The sequence below is a fragment of the Mustela nivalis genome, assembly GCF_964662115.1.
Source record: "Mustela nivalis genome assembly, chromosome: 5".
Taxonomy (NCBI): Eukaryota; Metazoa; Chordata; class Mammalia; order Carnivora; family Mustelidae; genus Mustela; species Mustela nivalis.
The window spans coordinates 148415408-148438320 of NC_139024.1; the positions used below are offsets into that span (position 1 = coordinate 148415408).

At 43.3% G+C, this 22913-nt stretch overlaps 1 protein-coding gene across 4 annotated transcripts in view; it reads right to left on the minus strand.

The window, feature by feature from the left end:
• Nucleotides 1–22913, minus strand: part of KIF13A (kinesin family member 13A) — a 204354-nt gene that overhangs the window by 114479 nt on the left and 66962 nt on the right. For all 4 annotated transcript variants that reach the window (XM_082731796.1, XM_082731795.1, XM_082731798.1 and 1 more), the window contains exon 3: nt 5455–5467. In XM_082731796.1, the coding sequence (XP_082587922.1) occupies nt 5455–5467 (13 nt within the window). The remainder of the gene's footprint in view (nt 1–5454; nt 5468–22913) is intronic.

Sequence of the window (22913 nt, forward strand, 5' to 3'; positions counted from 1 at the left end):
GTAGAAACAGCACATATTGCAGGTAGGTGACGATCATATTTACCATTACCACATAATCAGACAAAATTTCAATAATTAGACAAAATTTCAACAACTGCCCAAACCAACTACACAAAAAAATATTCCTTAAAATACAAATCAATGACAAGAGAATCCATGGTGCTGGTGAGGTTTATAAAATCTCATGGGCACTTCGGGGTCAAGCCAGACACATGCATCTGGATGATGGACCAGTCAGATATTTGGATTGTCTTGAGAATGGAATCAGGACACACTGTGTTCTCTGGCTTAATCTAGCAAAGTGGCTCTGTCCATCAGTGAAGGGGAGTAAAAACTTAGCTGGACTCGAACCATTTTTCCTGCTCAACTGGTGAGTGTCCTTCTGCTCCAGCAAATCTCTCTTTCTTTCTTTCCTCTCCTCACACATCCAACCATCATTCTGTAGCTGCCATGTTTTGTGGGGTCCTGTCCCAGGTACACTATAATTTTTGTAATGCCTGTAGTTTTGCCTTCTCCAGAATGTCATATAGTTGGAACCATACAGTATAAAGCCTTTTCAGATTGGCTTCTTTGATTTATCAGTATGCATTTAAAGTTCCTTCATGTTTTTTCCATGGCTTGTTAATTCACCCAGTATTCCATTGTATGGATATACCACAGTTTGTTTACCCATTTACTTACTGAAGAACATCTTGCTTGCTTTCAGTTTTGGGCAATTATAAATGAAGCCACTGTATATATTCATGTATAGTTTTTGTATGGACTCAAAGTTTCAACTCATCTGGGTAAAAACCTAGAAGCATTATTACATAGCTAAATGATGACATAGAGTATGTCTGGCATTGTAAGAAACTTTCAAGCTGCCTTCCAAAGTAGCTCGACCACTTTTCATTCTCACCAGCAATGAATGGCAGTTCCTGGCTCTCCACACCAGCTCCTCACCAGCCTTGGTATTGTCAAGAGGTTAGTTGTTCTAAGAGGTGTGCAGTGGCATCTCATCATTGTTTTAATGTACAATTCCCTAATGACATTTGATGTTAACCATTTTTCATCTGTGTGTTTCCCATGTGTACACCTTCTTTCCTGAGGTGTCTGTTCAGGTCTTCTGCATCTTTTAATTGGGTAGTTCATTTACTTACTGGTGAATTTTAAGAGTTTTTTGTATATGATGGATAAGCGTCCTTTATCAGATATGTTTTACAAACCTTTTCTCCCAGTCTGTGGCTTTCTCTTCATTCTCTTCATGGAGGCTTTGCAGAAGTTTGTACTTTTATTGAATTCTACTAATCAATTTTATTTTTATAGGTCATAATTTTGATGTTGCATCTAAAAGGTCGCCAGCAACGTCAAGATCTCATAGATTTCCCCCACACTATCTTCTAGAAGTTTTACAGTTTTACATCTCATATTTAGGCCTACAATCCAAACTGAGTTCATTCTTATGAAGGGAATAAAGTTTGTATCTAAATTCATTTCTCTGAATGCTAACATCCAGTTGTTCCAGCGCAATTTGTCTCTTCTACATTTCATTTTGATATTTCTGCTAACCTATCTTCTAGTTATCTAACTCTCTCTTCAGCTGCATCAAGTCTGCTGCTAAACCCAAACACTAGTTCTCAATTTTGGTTTTGGGACTGTCAGGGTGAGAACTTCTACTGGGTTATTTTCCAAATCTGTTTGGTCACTTTTTTGTAATTTCTAGTCCTTCCCAACATTTTGAAGTCTTATCTTTTATCACTTTAAATATAATAAGCATAGTTACTTTAAAGTTCATGTTTAACAGCTTGAACATCTGAAGCACCTGTGGGTCTATTTCTACTTTTTATTATTTTTGCTATTTCCCGTTCATGTTGCCTTATCTTGTAATGCACCTCTTTAATTGTGTGCCAGACACTGTATTTTTAAAATGGTCTGTGGAGGGGCACCTGTGTCCCTCAGTTGGTTAAGCAACTGCCTTTGTTCAGGTCGTGATCCTGGAGTCCCAGGACCGAGTCGCACATTGGGCTCCCTGCTCAGCAGAGAGTCTGCTTCTCCCTCTGACCCTCCCCCCTCTCATGCTTGCTCTCTTTCATTCTCTCTCAAATAAATAAATAAAATATATTTTTTTAAATGGTCTGTGAAATCTTTAGAGACTTGGGATTACACTTGCTTCTGCCAGGTGCCTGTGGGAATGTCCCATTCTAGGATCACTTTGATCTAATTTTAGTGCTTGAGACTTCCTGATCATGTAAAGAACTTATAACCACACAGTAATCCATGTGAAGGCAGGTTTAGTTCTGTTTCATCTTTTTACAGCACCCAAAGCTGCATCTCTATCTACTTAGCCAACCCTAAGTATAAACAGTTTACCAAGGATTCTACCTCTGATAAACTCTGAACTCTAACATTTCTTTTTATGTATTTTTAAATTTTTATTAACATATAATGTATTATTTGCTTCAGGGGTACAGGTCATGAACTCCAACATTTTTGCCCTCTTAGGCTCGCCAGATCACATGAGGCAGTTAGAAACACTGGTCTGCCTTTAAGCTGCTCTATGTGAATGGCATACACTCAAAAACCAGGCTGACCTCTCTAAATTTCCACCATCTCTTGGATTTTATTTGATAATTCTTCACCAACTTGGAATTTCTCCAGTGCCTTCATGCGTAAGTTTTAATATTAGTTCCAGTCTTATCTGTCCTCAGATCTGCAAAAGTCAGAATGAGACCCTTCATCCTATGACTTCCATGAATATTATGCCTCTTGTGGCCCTTAACACAACTGATTTTATACTAAATTGTGCCTATGTTCTCCCTCCCACCCCCATTAGAATGCAGTATCAGGTCTCATTCATATAGCATTTTGCCCCCTTCCCAGAAAAATTTCTTCTTAAATTGAACCAACCAGTCTTTCATGATTTTGCTAATTATTCATGTCAAAAAAAAAATCTGTTTTATTTAGTTATTTTTTTCCATTTTTAAAAAGCAGTTTTATTTTTTATCCAAATTTTTATTTAAATTCTAGTCAATCTAGTTAATCTAGTATAATTCTGTTTTCAGGAGAAGTTAGTGATTCATCACTTAACATATAACACCCAGCACTCATCACAAAAAGTGCCCTCCTTAATGTCCATCACCCAGTCATCCCATCCCCCATCACCTCCCTCCATCAACCCTCATGCTTGTTCTCTATCATTGAGTCGCTTATGGTTTGTTTCCCTCTCTCTTTTCTTCACCCTTCCCATATGTTCATCTGTTTTGTTTCCTAAATTCCACATAAGAATGACATCACATAGTATTTGTCTTTCTCAGACTTATTTCGCTTAGCATAATACTCTCTAGCTCCATCCACGTCATTGCAAATGGCAAGATTTCATTCTTTTGAATGAAATAATAATATTCCATTGTATATATACAATATATACAATGAATAATATTCCACTGTATATATATCTACATCTTCTTTATCCATTCATCGGTCAATGGACACTTGGGCTCTTTCAATACAATAGTTTGGCTATTGTTCATTGCGCTGTTATGAACATCAGGGTGCATGTATCCCTTCAAATCTCTATTTTTGTACCCTTTGGGTAAATATGTAGTAGTACAATTGCTGGGTTGCAGAGTAGTTCTATTTCTAACTTTCTGAGGAACCTCCATACTGTTTCCAGAGTGGTTGCTCCAGCTTGCATTCCCACCAACAGTGCAAGAGGGTTCCCCTTCCTCCACATCCTCATCAACATCTGTTGTTTCCTGTGTTGTTCATTTAGCCATTCTGACAGGTGTGAGGTGGGATCTCATCATGGTTTTGATTTGTGTTTCTCTGAAGGTGAGTGTTGATGAACACCTTTTCACTCTCTGTTAGCCATCAGAATGCCTTCTCTGGGAAAATGTCTATTTATGTCTTCTGGCCATTTTTAAACTGGATTATTTATTTTTGGGGTGTTGAACTTGGTAAGTTTTTTATAGATTTTGGATAGTAACCCTTTATCAGATATGTCATTTGCAAAAACTCTCATTCTTTAAAATCAGTAAGATTTCATTTATGTAATCATCATGAAAAACACTTTTCCCTTTCCTGTTTGCTGTAATGTTTACAGTTTCTGCAAGAAAAGACCTTATTTATTTTAATGTCTTTTTTCAAAATATGGCTCTATTGTGTCACTTATTTCAAGACCATATTTATACTTCTCAGATATGCCTTATGACATATACATATATATATTTAAATGTGGTGATTTCACATTAATTTTACTTTGAAAATTTCATGGTACTTCTTAGGAACTATCAATAGAACCCTTCAGGAAATCACTAAGCTCTAAATACTGAATAGAAAATAATCCAGAAAATCTTTATGTATAAAGAGATTAGTGATTTTTTAAAATGTGTTTTTGTGACCCTTAATTTCAGTGCTTCTCCTTCACCAAAGAGCCATATGTCAAACTGCTTAGGATTTCATTGCTTTTTTCTGTGGGGAAAGAATTAAATGCCTCACAAGGTCGACAATCTGCTCTGAAAGCTCTTGGACCAACAGCAAGGGAAGGAAGAGCTACTCAGGGGGAAACTCACATCTTTCCGAGTAGCAGAGACACCTTTTTGGTTGCAGCTTTTTGGGACTATGTCCACGTCAGGAAGTGCTCAGGGAGAACCTTCTAATTCCTCAGGGCTGGCTTGACGCTAGTGCTTACGTTTCTATAACATCATATATTTCCTCGTTCTTAAAAGATCTCATGCAATTTGTTCCAGGTGGACCTTCCGTGCTAGAGCTGAAACGTTAGTGCCAAGGACAATTCCTATATTGCCTTCAGTAACCATAAAGGATAATATTTAGCATTTTGGTGAGCTTCCACTTGTAAAAGCTAAGTTTCATTTTTCTTTATAGCCTGAGAGGCAAGTAAGCCGAATCTACTCTAGATGCCTTACCCTCCCCCAGCATGTCTTAGATTCTGACCATGTAATGGAGAGTGGGGGTGATCAGCCTGTCTTGATTCCATCTCAGAGACCGAAGTTATAACCAGCATTACTGGTCAGGGACTGGTTGAATTTCTTCATTCTTTTGGCACTCAGCATCCCTTTGATACCCAATAAAATACTCACCGGTAACAAAATCAGCCTTCAATTATTCAGGAGTTGATCAGTCAGATCCCCCTTCTCAGATTCTTTCCCCTACCTACTCTCTAACTTACGGGTTACTCTCTGGTAAACAAACCACTGAAGACTGGCCAGAGCAAAGAGAACTTGCTTTGCTTTGCTCTGAGGACCAGAGCATTAATTCCAAGAATGAAATAATGTATGAAAATGTTTTGCAAATCTAGAGGAGCATTCTAATTTTATGTCTTTACTGTTTTCTCATGGTTTAAATTTTAATTAAAATGTCGATTTTTCTTCTCACATGGGTTACTGTGATGAATGAAGTCCTGGTTGTTTGCACACTTAGTATGCACGCACGCAAAATTCCACATCAACTGCTTACCTTGGGAGGTTTCCTTAATGATGGAAACAAAAATTCAGCAGCCGAAGTAGAAAGGGTTGTCAACACAGCAGCCACATCAAAGGGAAGCAATGAAAGAGAAAAAAAAAAAAAAAAACATAAGGGAAACTCAGCATCTTGATAACATGATCTGAAAGGTATTCTATTTTACAAAGATGAGAAGCCAAATTCACTTTACTGCCTCAAGTGATAAAATCTGTTTAATGGGACGCCTGCCTGGCTCAGATGATTAGGCGTCCAATTCTTGGTCTCAGCTCAGGTCATGATCTCAGAGTCATAGGATCGAGCCCCACAATGGGCTCTGTGCTTGGTGGGGAGTCTGCTTGAGATTCTCTCTCTCCCTCTGCTTCTCCCCCTACTCCCTCCCTTTCTCTCGAATGAATGAATAACTCTTTAAATAAGTAAAAGCCACGGCTCTCAACTATTTCCCCATATTTCAACACTAAAGAGAAATTTAAGAGCAAGTTACAGCCTTCTCCCACCACCAGCCACACGGTTTAAACGTTCACTTTTGCATGTTACTTTCCCCAAAACAGCTGAAATTACCACCTGGAGAAAACTCTGAAAAGCAAACAGCTTTCAAAGTAACAAACCAGCAGGCTGACCCGCTCTGCAAATGTTTTCTGTGTATACAAAATTAAAAGGCTGAACAATGATTTTTGTGCAATGCAATCCTATGACAGTCTGTAGTAGCCTTCCTGATGTGGTTGTTTTTAATCAACCTCTAGTATCACCCATTCATAAACTGTGAAATTATCATGAAATAGAAATGAGGGGGTGGGGCACCTGGGGCTCAGTAGGTTAAGCCTCTGCCTTCGGCTCAGGTCATGATCTCAGGGTCCTGGGATTGAGCGCCATATCGGGCTCTCTGCTCAGCGAGGAGTATGCTTCCTCCCACCTCTCTCTACCTGCCTCTCTGCCTACTTGTGATCTTTCTCTGTCAAATAAATAAATAAAATCTCAAAAAAAAAGAAAGAAAGAAATGAGGGAATTTTTCCCATGGCTTTATTCCTTCTCCACAAGAAATAAAATCTGGAGAGTAACAAAACGGATTTTCCAGGGCAGAGGGCATGGAAATCAAAAGGTACAGGCAAAAATAGCACAGTGACCTTTCTCCAGCACTGGGCCCCACGCTCTGCACAGAGCTCTGAGGGCCCTAGATAAAACCCGGAGCTCAGTAACAAGGGAAGAATGTCCACGGATTGTAAAATCAGGTAGACAACTCTGAAGTTTTAAATTAGGCAAAGAAAACCACGACAGTCCCATAATCGTCTTGAAATTCTAGGACTGCACCGAAAGGATCCCCGTAGGTCATCACCTCAGACAGTTGGGCACAATGGGAATGCGGTTTTTTAATCTTCCAGTTTTAGAGAGGAAAACCTGGCATCTCTGGCTGCCGTCGAGTAAAACTCAACATTCTATCTACCCTTTCAAACAGGATTTTTTCTGTTTGAAAAATGCACGAGTGCGTTTCATTCTAAGAAAGCTACGGGACCTTTGCTCACTGCATAAACTTTTGAGGTTTCTGCCAAGAAATGTTCCGTAAGTGCAGCAGTGCTCTGGACGGCATCTGTTCTGAGCAGGTATAGCTATAATGAAAACATCATGCACAGTACTTTTGACTAAACCTTCTCTTATTTTACTTGCTTTATTTTTTAAGAGCCATTTAAATCACTGCTCTATTTAACAAAGGACAGACAAGTCACTGGAGTTATAATAAAGTAATCATACGAAACAGCATGGACCAAGTTAATAAAATAACCATTCCAGGGGCGCCTGGGTGGCTCAGTGGGTTAAAGCCTCTGCCTTTAACCAGGCAGGCTCTGGGATCGAGCCCCGCATCAGGCTCTCTGCTCCATGGGGAGCCTGCCTCCCCTCCTCTCTCTGTGCCTACCTCTCTGTCTACTTGTGATCTGTGTGTCAAATAAATAAATAAATAGTTAAAAAATAAAATAAAATAGACATTCCACATTAAGACTATGATGAGCCGAGTAACATACTGGGGACAGAATGAGCTAACAGGACTCCCAGGGATCTTTCTAGAGTTTTCCTGAGCTTCCTTTCGGCCACGTCTGTGTAATAATCAGCAGCAGCAGCAAAGACATGCTGGTTTGTAACCGATAGTATATTGACCTCCTGAGCTAACAATAAAGCTATCCAACCTTCACTGACGTTCCAATGTGGTTTCCCTTATTCTTCTTAGGAAACCAATCTTATTTCAGCATTATAAATATTTTTAAAAATATATCCCTTTCACTTAGAAAGACAGCACATATGGGAATGGCAATATGCTTCTGCCTCGTTTTTCTGTGTTTCTCAGCACTATTTAAGAATAAATGGAGCCTGGATGGCTCAGTCCGTTAAGCACCTGACTCCTGTTTTCAGCTCCGCTCGTTATCTGAGGGTCATGAGATCGAGCCCCGTGTCGGGCTCTGTGCTAGGAGTAGAATCTGCTTAAGATTATTTCTTTCCCTCTCCCTCTGCTCCTTCTTCCCCTCTTCTCTCTCTCTCTCTCTTTTAAAAAAAAAGAATGGAGACTGGGGAGCATGAGGAAAAGGGAAGTCACTAAATGGACCTGCTTCTATCCACATTTACTATACCCATTTAGTTTAGAACAAAGATCCTTACTAAATAAGGAAAAGCAAGTCTCTTCGTGAACCAAAACTATACTTCATTAACTGGTAAAGATTTCCTGAGATGTGAATTAAGAGACAAGCAACTAAGTCATCCTAATTCAGAACCATGATTTACTACCCCAATCCCCAGAGGCTACATGACATTTGCTGGTAGTTGTGAAGAAAAAATTTTCCAATATGAGTAATACTTATACTATAACTAAATATAGTATGCTACCCCTTGAAAAAAATGAATACGCTATTACAATGTAAAGATAAAAGTTTTCATATATATATATGAAAAAGAATGAATAATATAAACCATCTATCAGAAACATCAAAATTCATATTTTTTAAAATTAAGGCCTTTGGTGATTGTATCGGTAAAGGCTTAACAAAGAGTTTCCTAAACTCTCAGTAAGGTCCAGCCTGTTACAGATGATGGCATGGCTCAGAAAGAGGCAACGTCCTTGGCCAAACATTCCATCAAGTACAAAGAACATCCCTTCACATCGACCTCACAGACCCACAGGCCCAGGCTTGATGCTGACTCATCAGAAAGTGGTTCCGTGGACACTCAGGGACCGGCCTGGGTAGCAACCAGAGCTCTTCACTGCCCGCCTTCTCATTCATCTTCAAAAAAAGTCCTTGTTTCTAATCACAGGATCCTCTGTAAGTTATCATGAGATTTTCGGTGTGTGTGTATTCCAAAGAAATAAACTGAGCACATTCTGATGTTTCAGAAGCCAACAAGGTTGTGTTTCTAGATCGCAGGATTTGGAGAAAGAAGGGATGTGCTGTGGGGCTGGAACTCAATATTCCCTCAATAAATCTTAGCTGTTCTGTTTGTGGTCTCTGTGTGCCACGCCACCTGAGGACCACATGCAAAATGTAAAGAATGAAATAAAATAGAATGAGGGGGTTGGACTAGAATGTCTCCAACCTCTTCCTACTCAGGAACTGCTTCACAGTAATATATAATGTTAGAAACCCTGGTGGGAATTATTTGAGTCATTTCATAATTTTGTATGGTCCATGAAGAAGTGATTTTTACATGAAATGTACTATTTTCAGTAAGTGTATCGTTTGAAAAAAATTTCCATAACATTTATTATATGTGAAAATAAATTTTAACTTCTCCCACTTTCCAAAAAGAAAAAGACGAAAGAAATTAAAAAAAAAGAGGTACTGATGTACCTGGATAGTAGCTCCACTTGGCCAAACACCAAAGCTGCCTTTCTCTCAGGATAAGCAAGTTAACGGATCTCTTCAAGGTTACTCAAACCAGGTATATTCACCACACTACCCCTGTCTTTTGCATGCCTTGATGCCATTTCTGTCTCCCCAGTTTGACCAAATTTCCCCACTTTGAGACATGGCTCAAAGCTCAATTCAATTATTTCAATTCCACAAGCATTGTTGGAGACCACCCTGGCCTTTACCACCGCTGACAGGATACCTCAGGATCTCTGTGGTCAACAAAACAGCTTAGCACTCCTTCATGCACATCAAGTCCTGTAGGCTTCAGAAATTCTATCTTTGAATCTCACGTAGCCTTAAATTTTCAACTCCCCAAAGCACAGGTCACGTCACGTGCTACGTAGAAGAACTCAGAACTAATTTTTTACATTACTGAGTCAAATATAATCCAGATGTGAAGATTTTCTTTGATTACCAGCACAATCCCAAAATTTGGTGGCAAGAAAATCTCGCCTGTTTTCAATGACTTATTTAAAAATAGATATTTCTGTAGACCAGCATTTCATATAGGGAAGTTCAATCGGAGGTTAACAAGGGTCAAACCCTCAAAAGCTTCAGAAGTCAACTAAATTCAGAAAGGGAATTTGATAGGACTAGAGGAGACACACACATGGAAACAGGACTGAAAAGATAAGGCAGACCTATACTGGGCCAGGTCTTGAAATGAAGAGTTTGTCCTTTAATAGGTAGTCTAGACAAGGAAAGATTAACAAACAACTGAAATAAAGCAGTATAAATAACGTATTACCACCATAACCCTATGTAGCTGGAGTGCCTTCGTCAAACCTCCCATTGGAAGATTTACAGGACAAGGCATCTTCTGTTCACTATTTGCACCCCATCAACTACAGTTAGCTACTCAGAAGTTAGATGCCCAAACACCCCAATGTGCATGAGTCCTACATGAGTCAATACTTCAGGAGACGCAACAGATCAGTGTCTTCTGAAAGAGGGATTTCTCGTCCATGTGTTAACCACTTTACTGATTGGACATCGAAAACTGCCATAGCCTCTATCTGAAAGATACAGAGTTAAATGACATCTGTCTCCTGGAGATGAGTCCAAGGACATGTATTGCTTTCCTTCCTCCTTTATTTTTTTTTTTTTAAGTTTATTAGCAAAAGGCGTTTTTTAACATGGTATCTTCACATGTTGAGACAATGGGCCTGGGCCTGGGCCTGGGAGTTTCTGAGCCTGAGTCAACGTGTATTAGATTTTTTTTTTTAATCTGCTCTTCTCACAATAGTTTGGCATCTCAGCTAACAAAGGATTGCTCCCTTCATTTTTTTGTTTTTGAACATTTTTTTAATTAACATATACTATATTACTGGTTTCAGGGGTACAGGTCTCACACAGTTCACAGCACTCACCATAGCACATGACCTCCCCAATGTCCATCACCCAGCCACCCTATCCCTCTCTCCTGTCCAGCAGCCCTCAGTTTGTTTCCTGAGTTTTCTGGTTTGTCTCCCTCTCTGATTTCATCTTGTTTCATTTTTTCCTTTCTTCCCCTATGATCCTCTGCTTTATTTCTTAAACTCCACATATCCGTAAGACCATATGGTAATTGTCTTTCTCTGACTGACTTATTTTGCTTAGCATAATATCCTCTAGTTCCATCCATGCTGTTTCAAATGGCAAGATTCCAACTTTTGATGGCTGCATACTATTCCACTGTGTATATATACCTTTCTCTTTTTTTTAAGATTTTATTTATTTGACAGAGAGAGATCACAAGTAGGCAGAAAGGCAGGCAGACAAAGAGAGGAGGAACAGGCTCCCTGCTAAGCAGAGAGCCTGATGTGGGACTTGATCTCAGGACTCTGAGATCATGACCTGAGCCGAAGGCAGAGGCTTAACCCACTGAGCCACCCAGGCACCTTATACCTCATCTTCTTTATCCACTCATCTGCTGATGGACATCTAGGCTCTTTCCATAGTTTGGCTATTAAGGACATTGCTGCTATAAACATTGGGGTGCCCCTTCTGATCATTATATTTATATCTTTGGGGTAAATACCTAGTAGTGTAATTGCTGGGTCACAGAGTAACTCTTCTTTCAACTTTCTGAGGAACTTCCAATACTGTTTTCCAGAGTGGCTGTACCAGCTTGCATTCCCACCAACAGTGTAGGAGGGTTCCCCTTTCTCTACATCCTTGCCAACATCTTGTCATTCCCTGACTTGTTAATTTTAGCCATTCTGACTGGTGTGAGATGGTATCTCATTGTGGTTTTTATTTGTATTTTTCTGATGCCAACTAATGTTCAATACTTTTGCATTTTTGTCTGTTGGCCATTTGGATGTCTTCTTTGCAGAAATGTCTGTTCAAGTCTTCTGCCCATTTCTTGATTGGATTATTTGTTCTTTGGGTGCTGACTTTGATAAGTTCTTTACACATTTTGAATACTAGCTCTCTATCTGATATGTCATTTGTAAATATCTGCTCCCATTCTGCTTGTTGTCCTTTGGTTTTGTTTACTGTTTCCTTTGCTATCCAAAAGCTTTTGACCTTGATGATGTCCCAATAGTTCACTTTTGACCTTGTTTCCCTTGCCTTTGGCAATGTGCCTAGGAAGAAGTTGCAGGGCTGAGGTTGAAGGGGTTTCTGCCTGTGTTCTCCTCAAGGATTTTGATGGATTCCTGTCTCACATTTAGGTCATTTATACATTCGAGTCTATTCTTGTGTGTGGTGTAAGGAAATGGGTCAATTTCATTCTTCTGCATGTGTCTGTCCAATTTTCCCAACACCATTTGTTGAAGAGACTGACTTTTTTCCATTGGACATTCTTTCCTGCTTTGTTGAAGATTAGTTGACCACAGAGTTGAGGGTCTATTTCTGGGCTCTCTATTCTGTTCCATTGATCTATGTGTCTGATTTTGTGCCAGTACCATATTGTCTTGATGATGACAGTTTTGTAATAGAGCTTGAAGTCTGGAATTGTGAGGCTACCAGCTTTGCTTTTCTTTTTCAACATTCCTCTGGCTATTTGGGGTCTTTTCTGGTTCCATACAAATTTTAGGATTATTTGTTCCATTTCTTTAAAAAAGTTGATGGTATTTTGATAGGGATTGCATTAAATGTGTAGATTGCTGTAGGTAGCATAGTTGTTTTCACAATATTTTTCTTCCAATCCATGAGCATGGAACATTTTTCCATTTCTTTCTGTCTTTTTCAATTTCTTTCTTAATTGTTCTATAGTTTCCTGAATATAGATTCTTTGTTTCTTTGGTTAGATTTATTCCTAGGTACATTATGGTTTTGGGTACAATTGTAAATGGGATTAACTCTGTAATTTCTCTTTCTTATTGTTGGTATACAGAAATGTAATTGATTTCTGTGCACTGATTTTATATTCTGCCACTTTTACTGAATTCCTGTATGAATCATGGGGAAAAAGACATGAATTCTATGTGCTGTATTCCTCTAGCACTGGAGTTTTGCAGGCTCATTAATCAGTAAACTTGGTCTTAGCTGGATGTTCTTGCTGATTTTCTGGAGGAGGGGCCTGTTTCAGTGATTCTCAAATGTCTTTGTCAAAGATGGAACTGCACTACCCTTGCCAGGGGCCAGAGGCTAAGTAATCTGCTTCCCTGAACACTTTCCACACAGCTTTGGAGGACAGGAATGAAGACGGCAGTCTCCCAGTCTCTGGCCGTGGAGGGGCTGAGAGTGGGGGGGGGGGGTCTTCAGTGCACCCTCAGAGAAAGGCCGTCAGTCCCTCCTGTCCTCCCTGGTCTCCAGCAGCACTCTGTGCTCACCTGGCCTGTGACTGAGTGTTTCTATCTCTGGCGCACGGCCCTGCTTCGAGTCTCCAAAGCCAGCAGACTCCTGCCATGCACTCCCACGCCGCTCCTCTCGGAGGAGGAAGGAGAGGGTCTCTCTGGATCCGCCACTTGCAGGGTCTCTGACTGACGAGTAGTGCCCGGTGTCTCGCATCACAGTTTAAGGTAACCCTGAGCTGAGAGCCTACTCCTCGGCTCCGTCTCTGCCGCCGGCCTCCCCACTCCGACACCTGCGAGCTCTGCCGCCCTCAGGCATCCCTGGGCTTTCCGCGACCCCACGGATCCAGAGGCCACACTGTCCCCGCAAGGGCTCCACCCACCGCTTAGCCTCTGGAGAGACGTCCTCAGTGGAACAGACTTCTAAAAGTTCTGATTTGGGGCTCCGCTGCTCTCCCACTTGCTGGGAGCCGGCAGATGTTGGCAAGGAGGCCTCCGTGAGCCCCGCTGACTGGCACACACCACACGCCCGGCCTCCCCACCACGACGGCTGGGTGCTGTGGGGTGACTGCACAGTACTCCCCTCGCAGACCGGAAGACTGACTTGAGGAGGATGGAGACTAAAACGGCTTTAATTATCTTAAATTAATACATTGTGAGTTTAAAATTTTAACTTCAAATCATGTGTAATAAAATCCCAATAATCTGATTATTCCTTCACAGAAAGCTGCTTCTTTTAAAAAAAAAAATATCAATCCACTTCACCTGCTTTCATTTGCCATAAAACTCAAAAAGAAAAGCAATTCATTTTACACCAGAACAGAAAGACTGGCGGTTTGATTTCTTCTCTTTTGGTGTATTTGCATTATGTCCTTAGGGCATGACCACATGGAATGTCTTTCTTTTTTTTTTCAGAATTTATTTTTAAGTCATCTCTACAGCCAACACAGGGCTCGAACTTACAACCCTGAGATCAAGCGTCAGACGCTCCACCGACAGGGCCAGCCCAGAACCCCTGGAATTTCTGTAAGTAAAACAGGACAGTGGTGAAGGATCAGGACTGGGAGCCAGACAACTCTAGCTCTGCCACCATCTGTGTTGACGTTGGGCATGTTTATTCAATGCCTCTGAGCCTCAGGGTTTTTTTTGTTTTTTTTTAAAAGATTTTATTTATTCATGTGACAGAGAGAGATCACAAGTAGGCAGAGAGGCAGGCAGAGAGAGAGAGAGGAGGAAGCAGGCTCCCTGCTGAGCAGAGAGCCCGATGCGGAACTCGATCCCAAGACCCTGAGATCATGACCTGAGCCGAAGGCAGCGGCTTAACCCACTGAGCCACCCAGGCGCCCCTGAGCCTCAGTTTTTGTGTCAATAAAATGGGGATAGAAAAGCAATCCTTCAGGGCTGTTGAAGGATAACATGTGGCCCCAAGGCCAACATCATTCACCATTAGCACCCAGTCATTGCTCAATAAATGTTAGATGCTAGTGCTGTTCTTACAACAAACATCCGTCCAGGAGGACGCACGCAAAATGCCAACATAGCTCAAACTCTGTTTCATCTAAGAAAAAGTTACTGAGAGCTGAAAAATGAGAGCACTTTTTTTTTTTTTTTTTTGGTTAAAGAGAAAATTCATGTCGTTAAAAGTAACGCTCTACAAGCAGGGAGAGCAGAACGTTGTAACTGTTAGAGCACAACCGACAGATACATGGATGTCATTACACTCTCTTTAGAAAGTTCAAAATGTTCCAATGTTTTCAGTGTTCAGACATGAGTTTTCAAGAAAAAAGAATCCTTAGGCATTACACTGAATACGGCGCGTACTGAGTCCCAGATGTCTTCGCTGGGCAGAGGAGAATGGCGGGGAGGGCCGGGGCAGTGCGGACCAGCGCAACCAGCTCCAGGTGGGGGGACCCCAGACTGAGCAAGGGGCCCTGCCGTTCTGCTTGCTGCAGTGCTGGGGGCCCCGCGGGTGCCTACTACTGATGCCACAGTGATCTGTGCCTACGACATCACTTCTAAGACAGGATTTTATCCTTTAAGAAAATAAAAAAAGTTGTTGTTTTTTTTTTTAAACATGTATAATGAAGGGAAAGAACAGAAAGAAAACCCTTTGGAGATCACTAGATAAGTAAGTATGAAGTTGGACACTTTCCTAAGAACGAAACTATATTAAATTTTCCAGAAAAGACTCAAGAGCAGGTGGGTGAGGGCCCACAGGGGAGCCCACCTCAGCAAGCGGATCACACCAGAACTGCGGCCTTGACCTCCGGATGAAGGAAACTCCCGTGACAGCTGGCAAAGTGGCCACAGGGATAACGAGGCACATTTGTAAGAGTCCTTATTTTAAAAGTGACCTTGTATTTACAAACTTGCCATTTATTTTTGCAGTCTGTGAAGTAAATGCCTCCGGCGGAAGGCCGTGAAGCACTGCTGAAGGCAGGAAAACTGGCAGCGAAAGGGCAGAGGTCAGCAGGAGAACCGGAACCCAGGCGGCAAACAGAGTCGCTTCCCTCTCCTACCGGCGCGAGAGGCGCCCTCAGGCCAGGTCACATGTTCACAGTTCCCTCCTGAAGTCCACTAAAGAACCGCGACACAAGGGGGTTTAAAACAGAACAAAAGCTGCTTTCTGTTAGTCACTGTCCAGAGCACCTTCTGCAATAAAGACGTATCAACTTTACAGCAGAAGCGATAAACTTCTGAGATACAGTAATACCAAAATCTTACAATGAGCATGGGAGGTTTCCTTAATCAATTCAGGTCTTATAAAATTAGTGGTATTATTTTAAAATTGTGATGATTCCAAAAACAGCCTTAGGGTTCTAAGAGTATGCAAATATAATACAATAAAATGCTAAATTTTTAAATCCTTGCTTTCTTTCTGCACAACTGTGTATAATCTGTCTGCTACCTAGCAAGACGTGACTTGTAACGATCCAGGCCAGACCGTGTCCACTCAGTTAGCAGGAAGGATGCAGTGAGGACCCTCTACTTGGAACTGACTAAAGCCCGTTGGTGTCCACCAAATGGCTGACAAATCATTTTTGTCCATGCAGTCCGGTTAAAGGACCCAGTCAACCAGCCAATGGATTACCAACCGGAGACCAGGTTCACCTCTGTTATAACACAAGGAACTGTAAATATGCTTCTAATAAAAATTTTGTTGGCTAAATTTTTTTTTAATAAACAAAACTAAAGGCATTCAAGTTGACCCTAAAATCTAAAAACCCCCACCTCAGAGAAAGGGAGAGGGCTAGAGGTTGAACCAATCACCGATGGCCTGTGCTTAATCAATCCTGCCCTCATCAGTCATCATGAGCCTTCACAGCATCCTAACAGGTGGGGGTCAGAGCGTGGCCAGCTTGCAAGCTCCGGGAGGGAGGCTTCCCCAGAGCGGGACATGGACACTGTGTGCCCCTTCCCATGCACCCTGCCTCATGCATCTCCTCCATCGGCCACTTGAGCTACATCAGGATAATAATGATAAACATGATACATTGACAACCTCATCAACAGACTGTTCCTGAGTTCTTTGACCTTCTGTAATGAATTATCACACCTGAGGACGGGGTGATAGCTCAGTCAGAATGGCAGGTGACAACCCAGGACTCACACTGGCATCTGAGGTGGGGACAGAGGAGGAGGACAAGCTTGTGGGGCTGAGCCCCACACCGGTGGGATCTGACAGTGACTCCAGGTAGGCAGGTGTCAGAACTGCACCGGACTACAGGACGCCGCGCTGCTGCACACAGAGAACAGGACCACTGGCTGGCCTGGGGAAACCCGCCACATTCGGTGGCCTGAAGTACTGACAAGAGAGAGCAAAACACTGTTGTTGCCCTTCTCACGGTTACTACCTGGGTCAGTCTGGAAATCTCCCCCGGCCCCGTGCTCCCCACAGAGCAGTCGGAGGGTGGGTGGTGGTCTGTGAACTCTTAACCAGTCCTGGAGGAGTTACAGATCTCCTCCGAGGTCCTGGCCAGGCTCTGCCTCCTTTAGAGGTAAAATGCTAGGATCCAGTCCCAACTCTTTACAAAAGTATCCATCTCTGAGGGACCGGTATTAAAAAGGAAACCGCCTTTTGCAAGTGGTTTGTTTGTTTGTTTGTTTGTTTGTTTAATTGCTGCCCAGAAGCCAAGTAGAAGTTTCAGAGGAAAGTTTCATTTGTATATAATCAACTGGTTAATTTCTATATAATCATACACACACACACACGGGGCGCCTGGGTGGCTCAGTGGTTTGGGCTGCTGCCTTCGGCTCGGGTCATGATCTCAGGGTCCTGGGATCGAGCCCCGCATCGGGCTCTCTGCTCCACAGGAAGCCTGCTTCCCTCTCTCTTTCTCTCTCTCTCTGCCTGCCTCTCTGCCTACTTGTGATCTCTGTCTGTCAAATACATAAATAAATAAATCTTTTTTAAAAAAAAATCATACACACACACACACATATGTATGTGTATATATAATTTCTATATAATCATCTGGTTAATATAAAAAAAAGATTCCAATAAAATGCAAAGTTTGAGGTGAGTACACAAGTGCATCCACAGAGTTTTAACCCAACATGATGTTTTAATCCAACACAATGATACTCCTATGGTCTATATACATATCTCCAAGATGACGAAGGGTGCACAAAGCAGTGGAAAGTTGTACAAGTGACCCATGATTACAGGTGATTGCTATCATCAGTAACAGATTCCCTGCCTTTTTTCCTAATATTGTCAAGGAAAGTCACACCCGAGTTGTTTCTCCTGAAGTCACACCCGAATTGTTTCCCCTAACAAAATGCTGACTACAGCGGACTGTAAAGGCTGACTACAGCTGTGTACTGAGGCCCCCGGGGAAACCCCTGGGCAGGGTCACCCCTGTGGAGCACTCTTCACGGAGCTCCTGCCCCGCTCCGCCACCCCCCCCCCCATCGCCATAGTGGCAATTCCCAGCCGGGCAAAACCTGGCAAGGACTCACAATGGCTTAACCAAAACAAAATCAAGCAGAGAAAACATGGCTCTTGGGCAATTTCCTTGCTGTGTCTTCAAACGCATCATGCAGAGAGGCTTTCAGAAAAAACTGCAGCACAAAGTGCCAATTCTTGACTTAAAATCAAGAATTAAGCACCTCTGTGAAGCCCTTCTCAGGCTAATTCTCAGTCTATCTGCTACTAACAGACTTGACCCCAATTAAGATGCTTCTACATTAGGGGGTCCTACATCACGCTACATGCCACAGCTTCACCAGAGCAGGGATAGTAGCTGACTATCCTAGTGGGGCAGACAGTGGCACGTTATGAGTCTAGCCCGGGGTGGCCGTGAACAGCAGGGATCCAGAAGCCCCGGCCCCATTCTTTGTCCCCACCACTTTCTACTGATGGGAACTTAGATGTGGGGACTAAATGAATCAATGTACATGAAGCCCTTCGAAACAGTGGGGTTACAGAGAGGATTCACGAATCTCGCACTGTCAGCCGTGTGTTGCACCTGTAATCCTCTCTTTCCCCCACCGCTGAATGAGCTGCTGCCCTGACAACAGATGCTGATGGACTTCGAGAGCCTAAAGGACCCGCCACCTCGAGGGCTGCGGGACCAAGACACCCTGACTCAGCAGCCCACATACACTGTCAGACATCTGTGCGGGACCACTTAATTTCAGAGTCACACTGGGTCCAAGCACGAAGGCGTGAAAACTACAATTCCGGTAATTCCCATCTCTGATATACGGAAGACGTTTTAGGAGGCAGGATGACATCCCTCATTCCTATCTACAATACAGACACGGGAGCTGCTTCCGAGCCCCTGGCAATAATGTGTCTGTGGCAAGCATTCATGGCAATGTGATCCTATTAGGAAGCATGAGGGCTTTTTTGCACCCTTCACCATGGACAGTAAACTAAAGCCCATGTATATCTCACAGCATTTCAGGCAGGATCCACGGACAGATCTTAAATTATATTCAAACTCGGCACTACAAAGAAATGAGCTCTCAAGCCACAAAAAGACATGGAAGAAGCGTAAATGCATATTACTAAGGGAAAGAATCCAGTCTGAAAAGTCTACATAGTGAATGATTTCAACTCGATGACGTTCTGGAAAAGGCAAAGCTATGGTGACAGCAGAAAGATCAGTGGTTGCCACGGGTTGCTGGGGTTGGAGGAGAGGGGTCGATAAAAGCACAGGATTTCTAGGGCAGTGACAGTATCATGAATGACGGGATGATGGATTTATGTCATTGTACATTAGTCCAAACCCACAGTGTACAACACCAAGAGTGAACCTGACCTAATAATAACTATATACTTCGGGTGGTTACAATGTAACAAATGGACCACTCTGGGGGAGGGTGTGGAGGCAGAGGGGGGTGGAGGCGGAGGGAGGCAAGGGGTATATGGGAAATCTCTGTCTTCCTCTCAATTCTGCTGCGAACCTTAAATAGCTCTTGAAATATTTTTATTAAAAAAAATTTTTTTTAACCTAAGGCAAAACAAACACCTAACCACATTGCGAGTCTACCTCCCTATAAACAATGCTGGCCACCATCCCACAGCACAAGTGTCTACAGGCAAAGTGTGAGACTGAGTCACGGTTTCAGACTGCTAAAATAAGGCTGCAATCATGCTACAAAGCCCCTAGGGACAGCTGCCCCGTCTGGATCATTTTTATTACCCCATACAACTAAATAGTGTTTTCTTTGCATGTACTATTTTATATGGTTGGAAACCAACAAGTCTTTTATCGGGTAGGCAAAGTCACAGCATGGACCTCATGAATATCATTATGGTGGAATTTCTGAGAATAAAATGGTCTCAAAACTACAAAGGAAATCTGATTATTTGTGGAAGAGGCTGAGAGATTCAAAACAACAGGAAAGTGCTCACTTTGGCAGCACAGGGATGAAACAATAGGAAAGTCCAAGTAAATGGACAGGTGAAGAAAATGTCTTTAGTCTGAGATTCCAAGACACAAACAAGAGGCTTTGAGTTTAGCAGATTCTCCCTCTAACAATGCTGGGAATTGTGAGTAAATGAGCAACAGCAGTACTGCATTAGCAACTTAGTTCTCTCCTTCAAAAGACATCAAGCCAGCGGAGGGGACGGGGAGGGGGGACATCTGTTACACAGACTAAACATAATCTTAGTCAGAACGAGTTATTAACAAAGCCACCATTATTAATCCACCCCCTGAATGGGCCAGATCAATCTCAGATAGAAACACAAAATTGTCTACAGCAGGACACTACACCCATCCCTTCATGGGGCTGCCACTGGGCTTGGTAAGGATGTCCCCAAGGCCACCAGCGACTGATTGCAGAATACGTTACTCATGTATTTTACGGGGAGAAGGGAACTACTATTTCATTGTACACGGTTCTCAACAGCTTCCTGGATTTGCTCAGTCCTCACTACAAGGTGAGGTCAAACTGATTAGCCCCATTCCCACATGAGTCGACTGCCCACAAGACTGACGAAATGGCAAAGCCAGGATCAAGACCTGGTTCTGGATCTCTCTACCTCTCCCTCTGTCCCTCCAGTTTATGCTTTCAAATCACAACACATCACATCACATCACATCACATAACACTTCCTACCATTCTTCTGGTTTAATGTCCTACAATGACTCCTATTGTACTTGGAAGAAATACCAAACGTCTGCAGGACACGGCCTCTGTTCACTTTGTGTGGCTTCCCCTTCCCTCTTTCTGTCCACTAAGAACTCCTGAAACTCCCTCCTGCCTCAGAGTCGTCACACAAGCTGCTCTGTGTGCCAGGAATGTTCTTGCTCACACGTGACACAAATGTCACCCCCCAGAGAGGCTGTGCCTGAGCTCCCCGTCTCAAACTCGCCGGATACTCATGACCAGTCCTCCTCAGGGCACCTGTCCACTTCAAGGGACGCTACAGGGGACTGCACCTGTGCCTCCCGGCCACACCACCTCCTATGCCTGCCACGTGCTGGGCGTCGGGTCTGGTCAGAGACACCATCTCCTGCCCACTCCGAGTGCCCCCAGGCAGAGGCTGGGTCTCTGCTTTCCTGCCCAGTCTGCATCGTGCTTGAAATGCAGGAGAGCATAAAGGTTTACGGGAAGTGACAAACACATGCAGAAAAATCACCTCAGAACTCTCTAGCAGAGAGACTGGAGATGCTCTCAGGGCCATTTCTGACAGCCACGCTGAGCACATGGCCTAGTTTTAGAGGAATAACTGGCTACTTTTATTTTACTACTGCAGAAAAGCGACTGTTTTATTTTGGCTAACCACTGACTTGAAAGTCCTCTTAATATGCATGTGTTTACTGGCTTCTTTACTGGGTTACCTGATAGCTCTGGCTATCTGGTTATCTGGCCCAGCAGTGGGCCTCAGGGGGCACACGTGTCCGATGAACTGGCTGTCCTCAGGGCTGCTTTCCTACAGGGCAGAAGCATCCCTCAGAGAAGCAAGCACACACGTCCCAGGGAGCTGCACAAGAAGCCCCCTCTCCTGGCCTCGCCTCCCCGTGGCTGGCGCGCCTCTCAGGGCGCCTTCCTCATCCCCCATGTGAGTGAGGCTACGGCCAGCACCACCTCTGGGCATCCGGCCCTCTCACTGTCCAGAGCACTGTGTGCGCCACCCCCCTGCCCCCAAAGCACCGCCGGCCACTGGAAACCATCCCATGGTCTGCCTGCCTGCTCATCTACGCGTCCTCTTTCCCTGCGTCGGTCAGCTGTACGATCATGGCAATAGTGGCTTTGTCTGGTTCCTTGTTACGCTCCCAGCGCCCAGACCACAGTCAGGCACACTACCAATTAATGTGCATCTATTAAGTGGATAAGTGACGACTACATGTGGTCCCTGCTCACATCACCAGGTCACTATAAACATTTGGGACAGTGGTGGTGTTTCCCTGAATAACTCTATGCTCTGGCGTTTAAGTACCAACCAGAGCTAGATGCAGTTCTGTGTCCTTCCACAGGCTTTACGGGGGAAAATTTCAAATACACACAAAGGGAGAGGCAACAGACTGGTACAACATCACACAGCATCACACCTCGTCCCGCTGTATGACAACGTAACACGAAGAGCCCATCTTCAACAGTTATCAGCACGTGGCCAGTCCAGAGACGGGCCTTGAGAGAATTTTGAAAGTTATACTAACGCCCAAGCCAAGGTGGGTTTGTGTCCAGTTTGGAAAAGCAATCAGCAGATTATAAATCTCCAAAGGGCTCACAACATTTTATGCAATACTGAGAATAGGAAGCGCTCCCTGTTCCAAGGGCCTTGACCCTCCTGTATCCAGAAGAAATCCTTTGAGCACCAGAAACCGATGTTCCCCAGCCCTGAGGGGTCAGCGCCATCTCCACACCTGACATCAATCCCACCTGGTTTACTCACTCCAGTGTCACCTCCGATGTCACCTCCATTAGCCAGTTTCCAGCACACAGCGGAGAGGACAGCCAACCTGCGAGGCTGGGAAAGGAGGCGGCGGCGGGACAGGGCCTCCCGACAAGTCCAACACTGCGACAGGAGCCAGGAAGCTGGGAGCAGCCCAAGCTCCTGTCACCACAGGGAAGATCATGGATGCTCACGGTCACGCCCAGCAGCCTCCGGCCTCCACTTCCGACAGGCTGGGAAGTGGGGCAAAGTCATTGCACTCTGGTGTTTGAAGGAATAAGCTCCAGCTATCTGAAAAATTGACTTCCATTAAAATTAAAACTCATAGGAAAACGCCACCAGTAGAGAAAACTGAAAAAAAATTACTGGGTTGAGATTCCAGCCCATTTTCAATTGTCTGGGATTGAGTTTCCCAGGGTTTTGTTTCGGTATTTTGGTAGAAAAGGTGTAATTACACGTAGCTTCATTCAGTCTCTGTCATTGTTACAT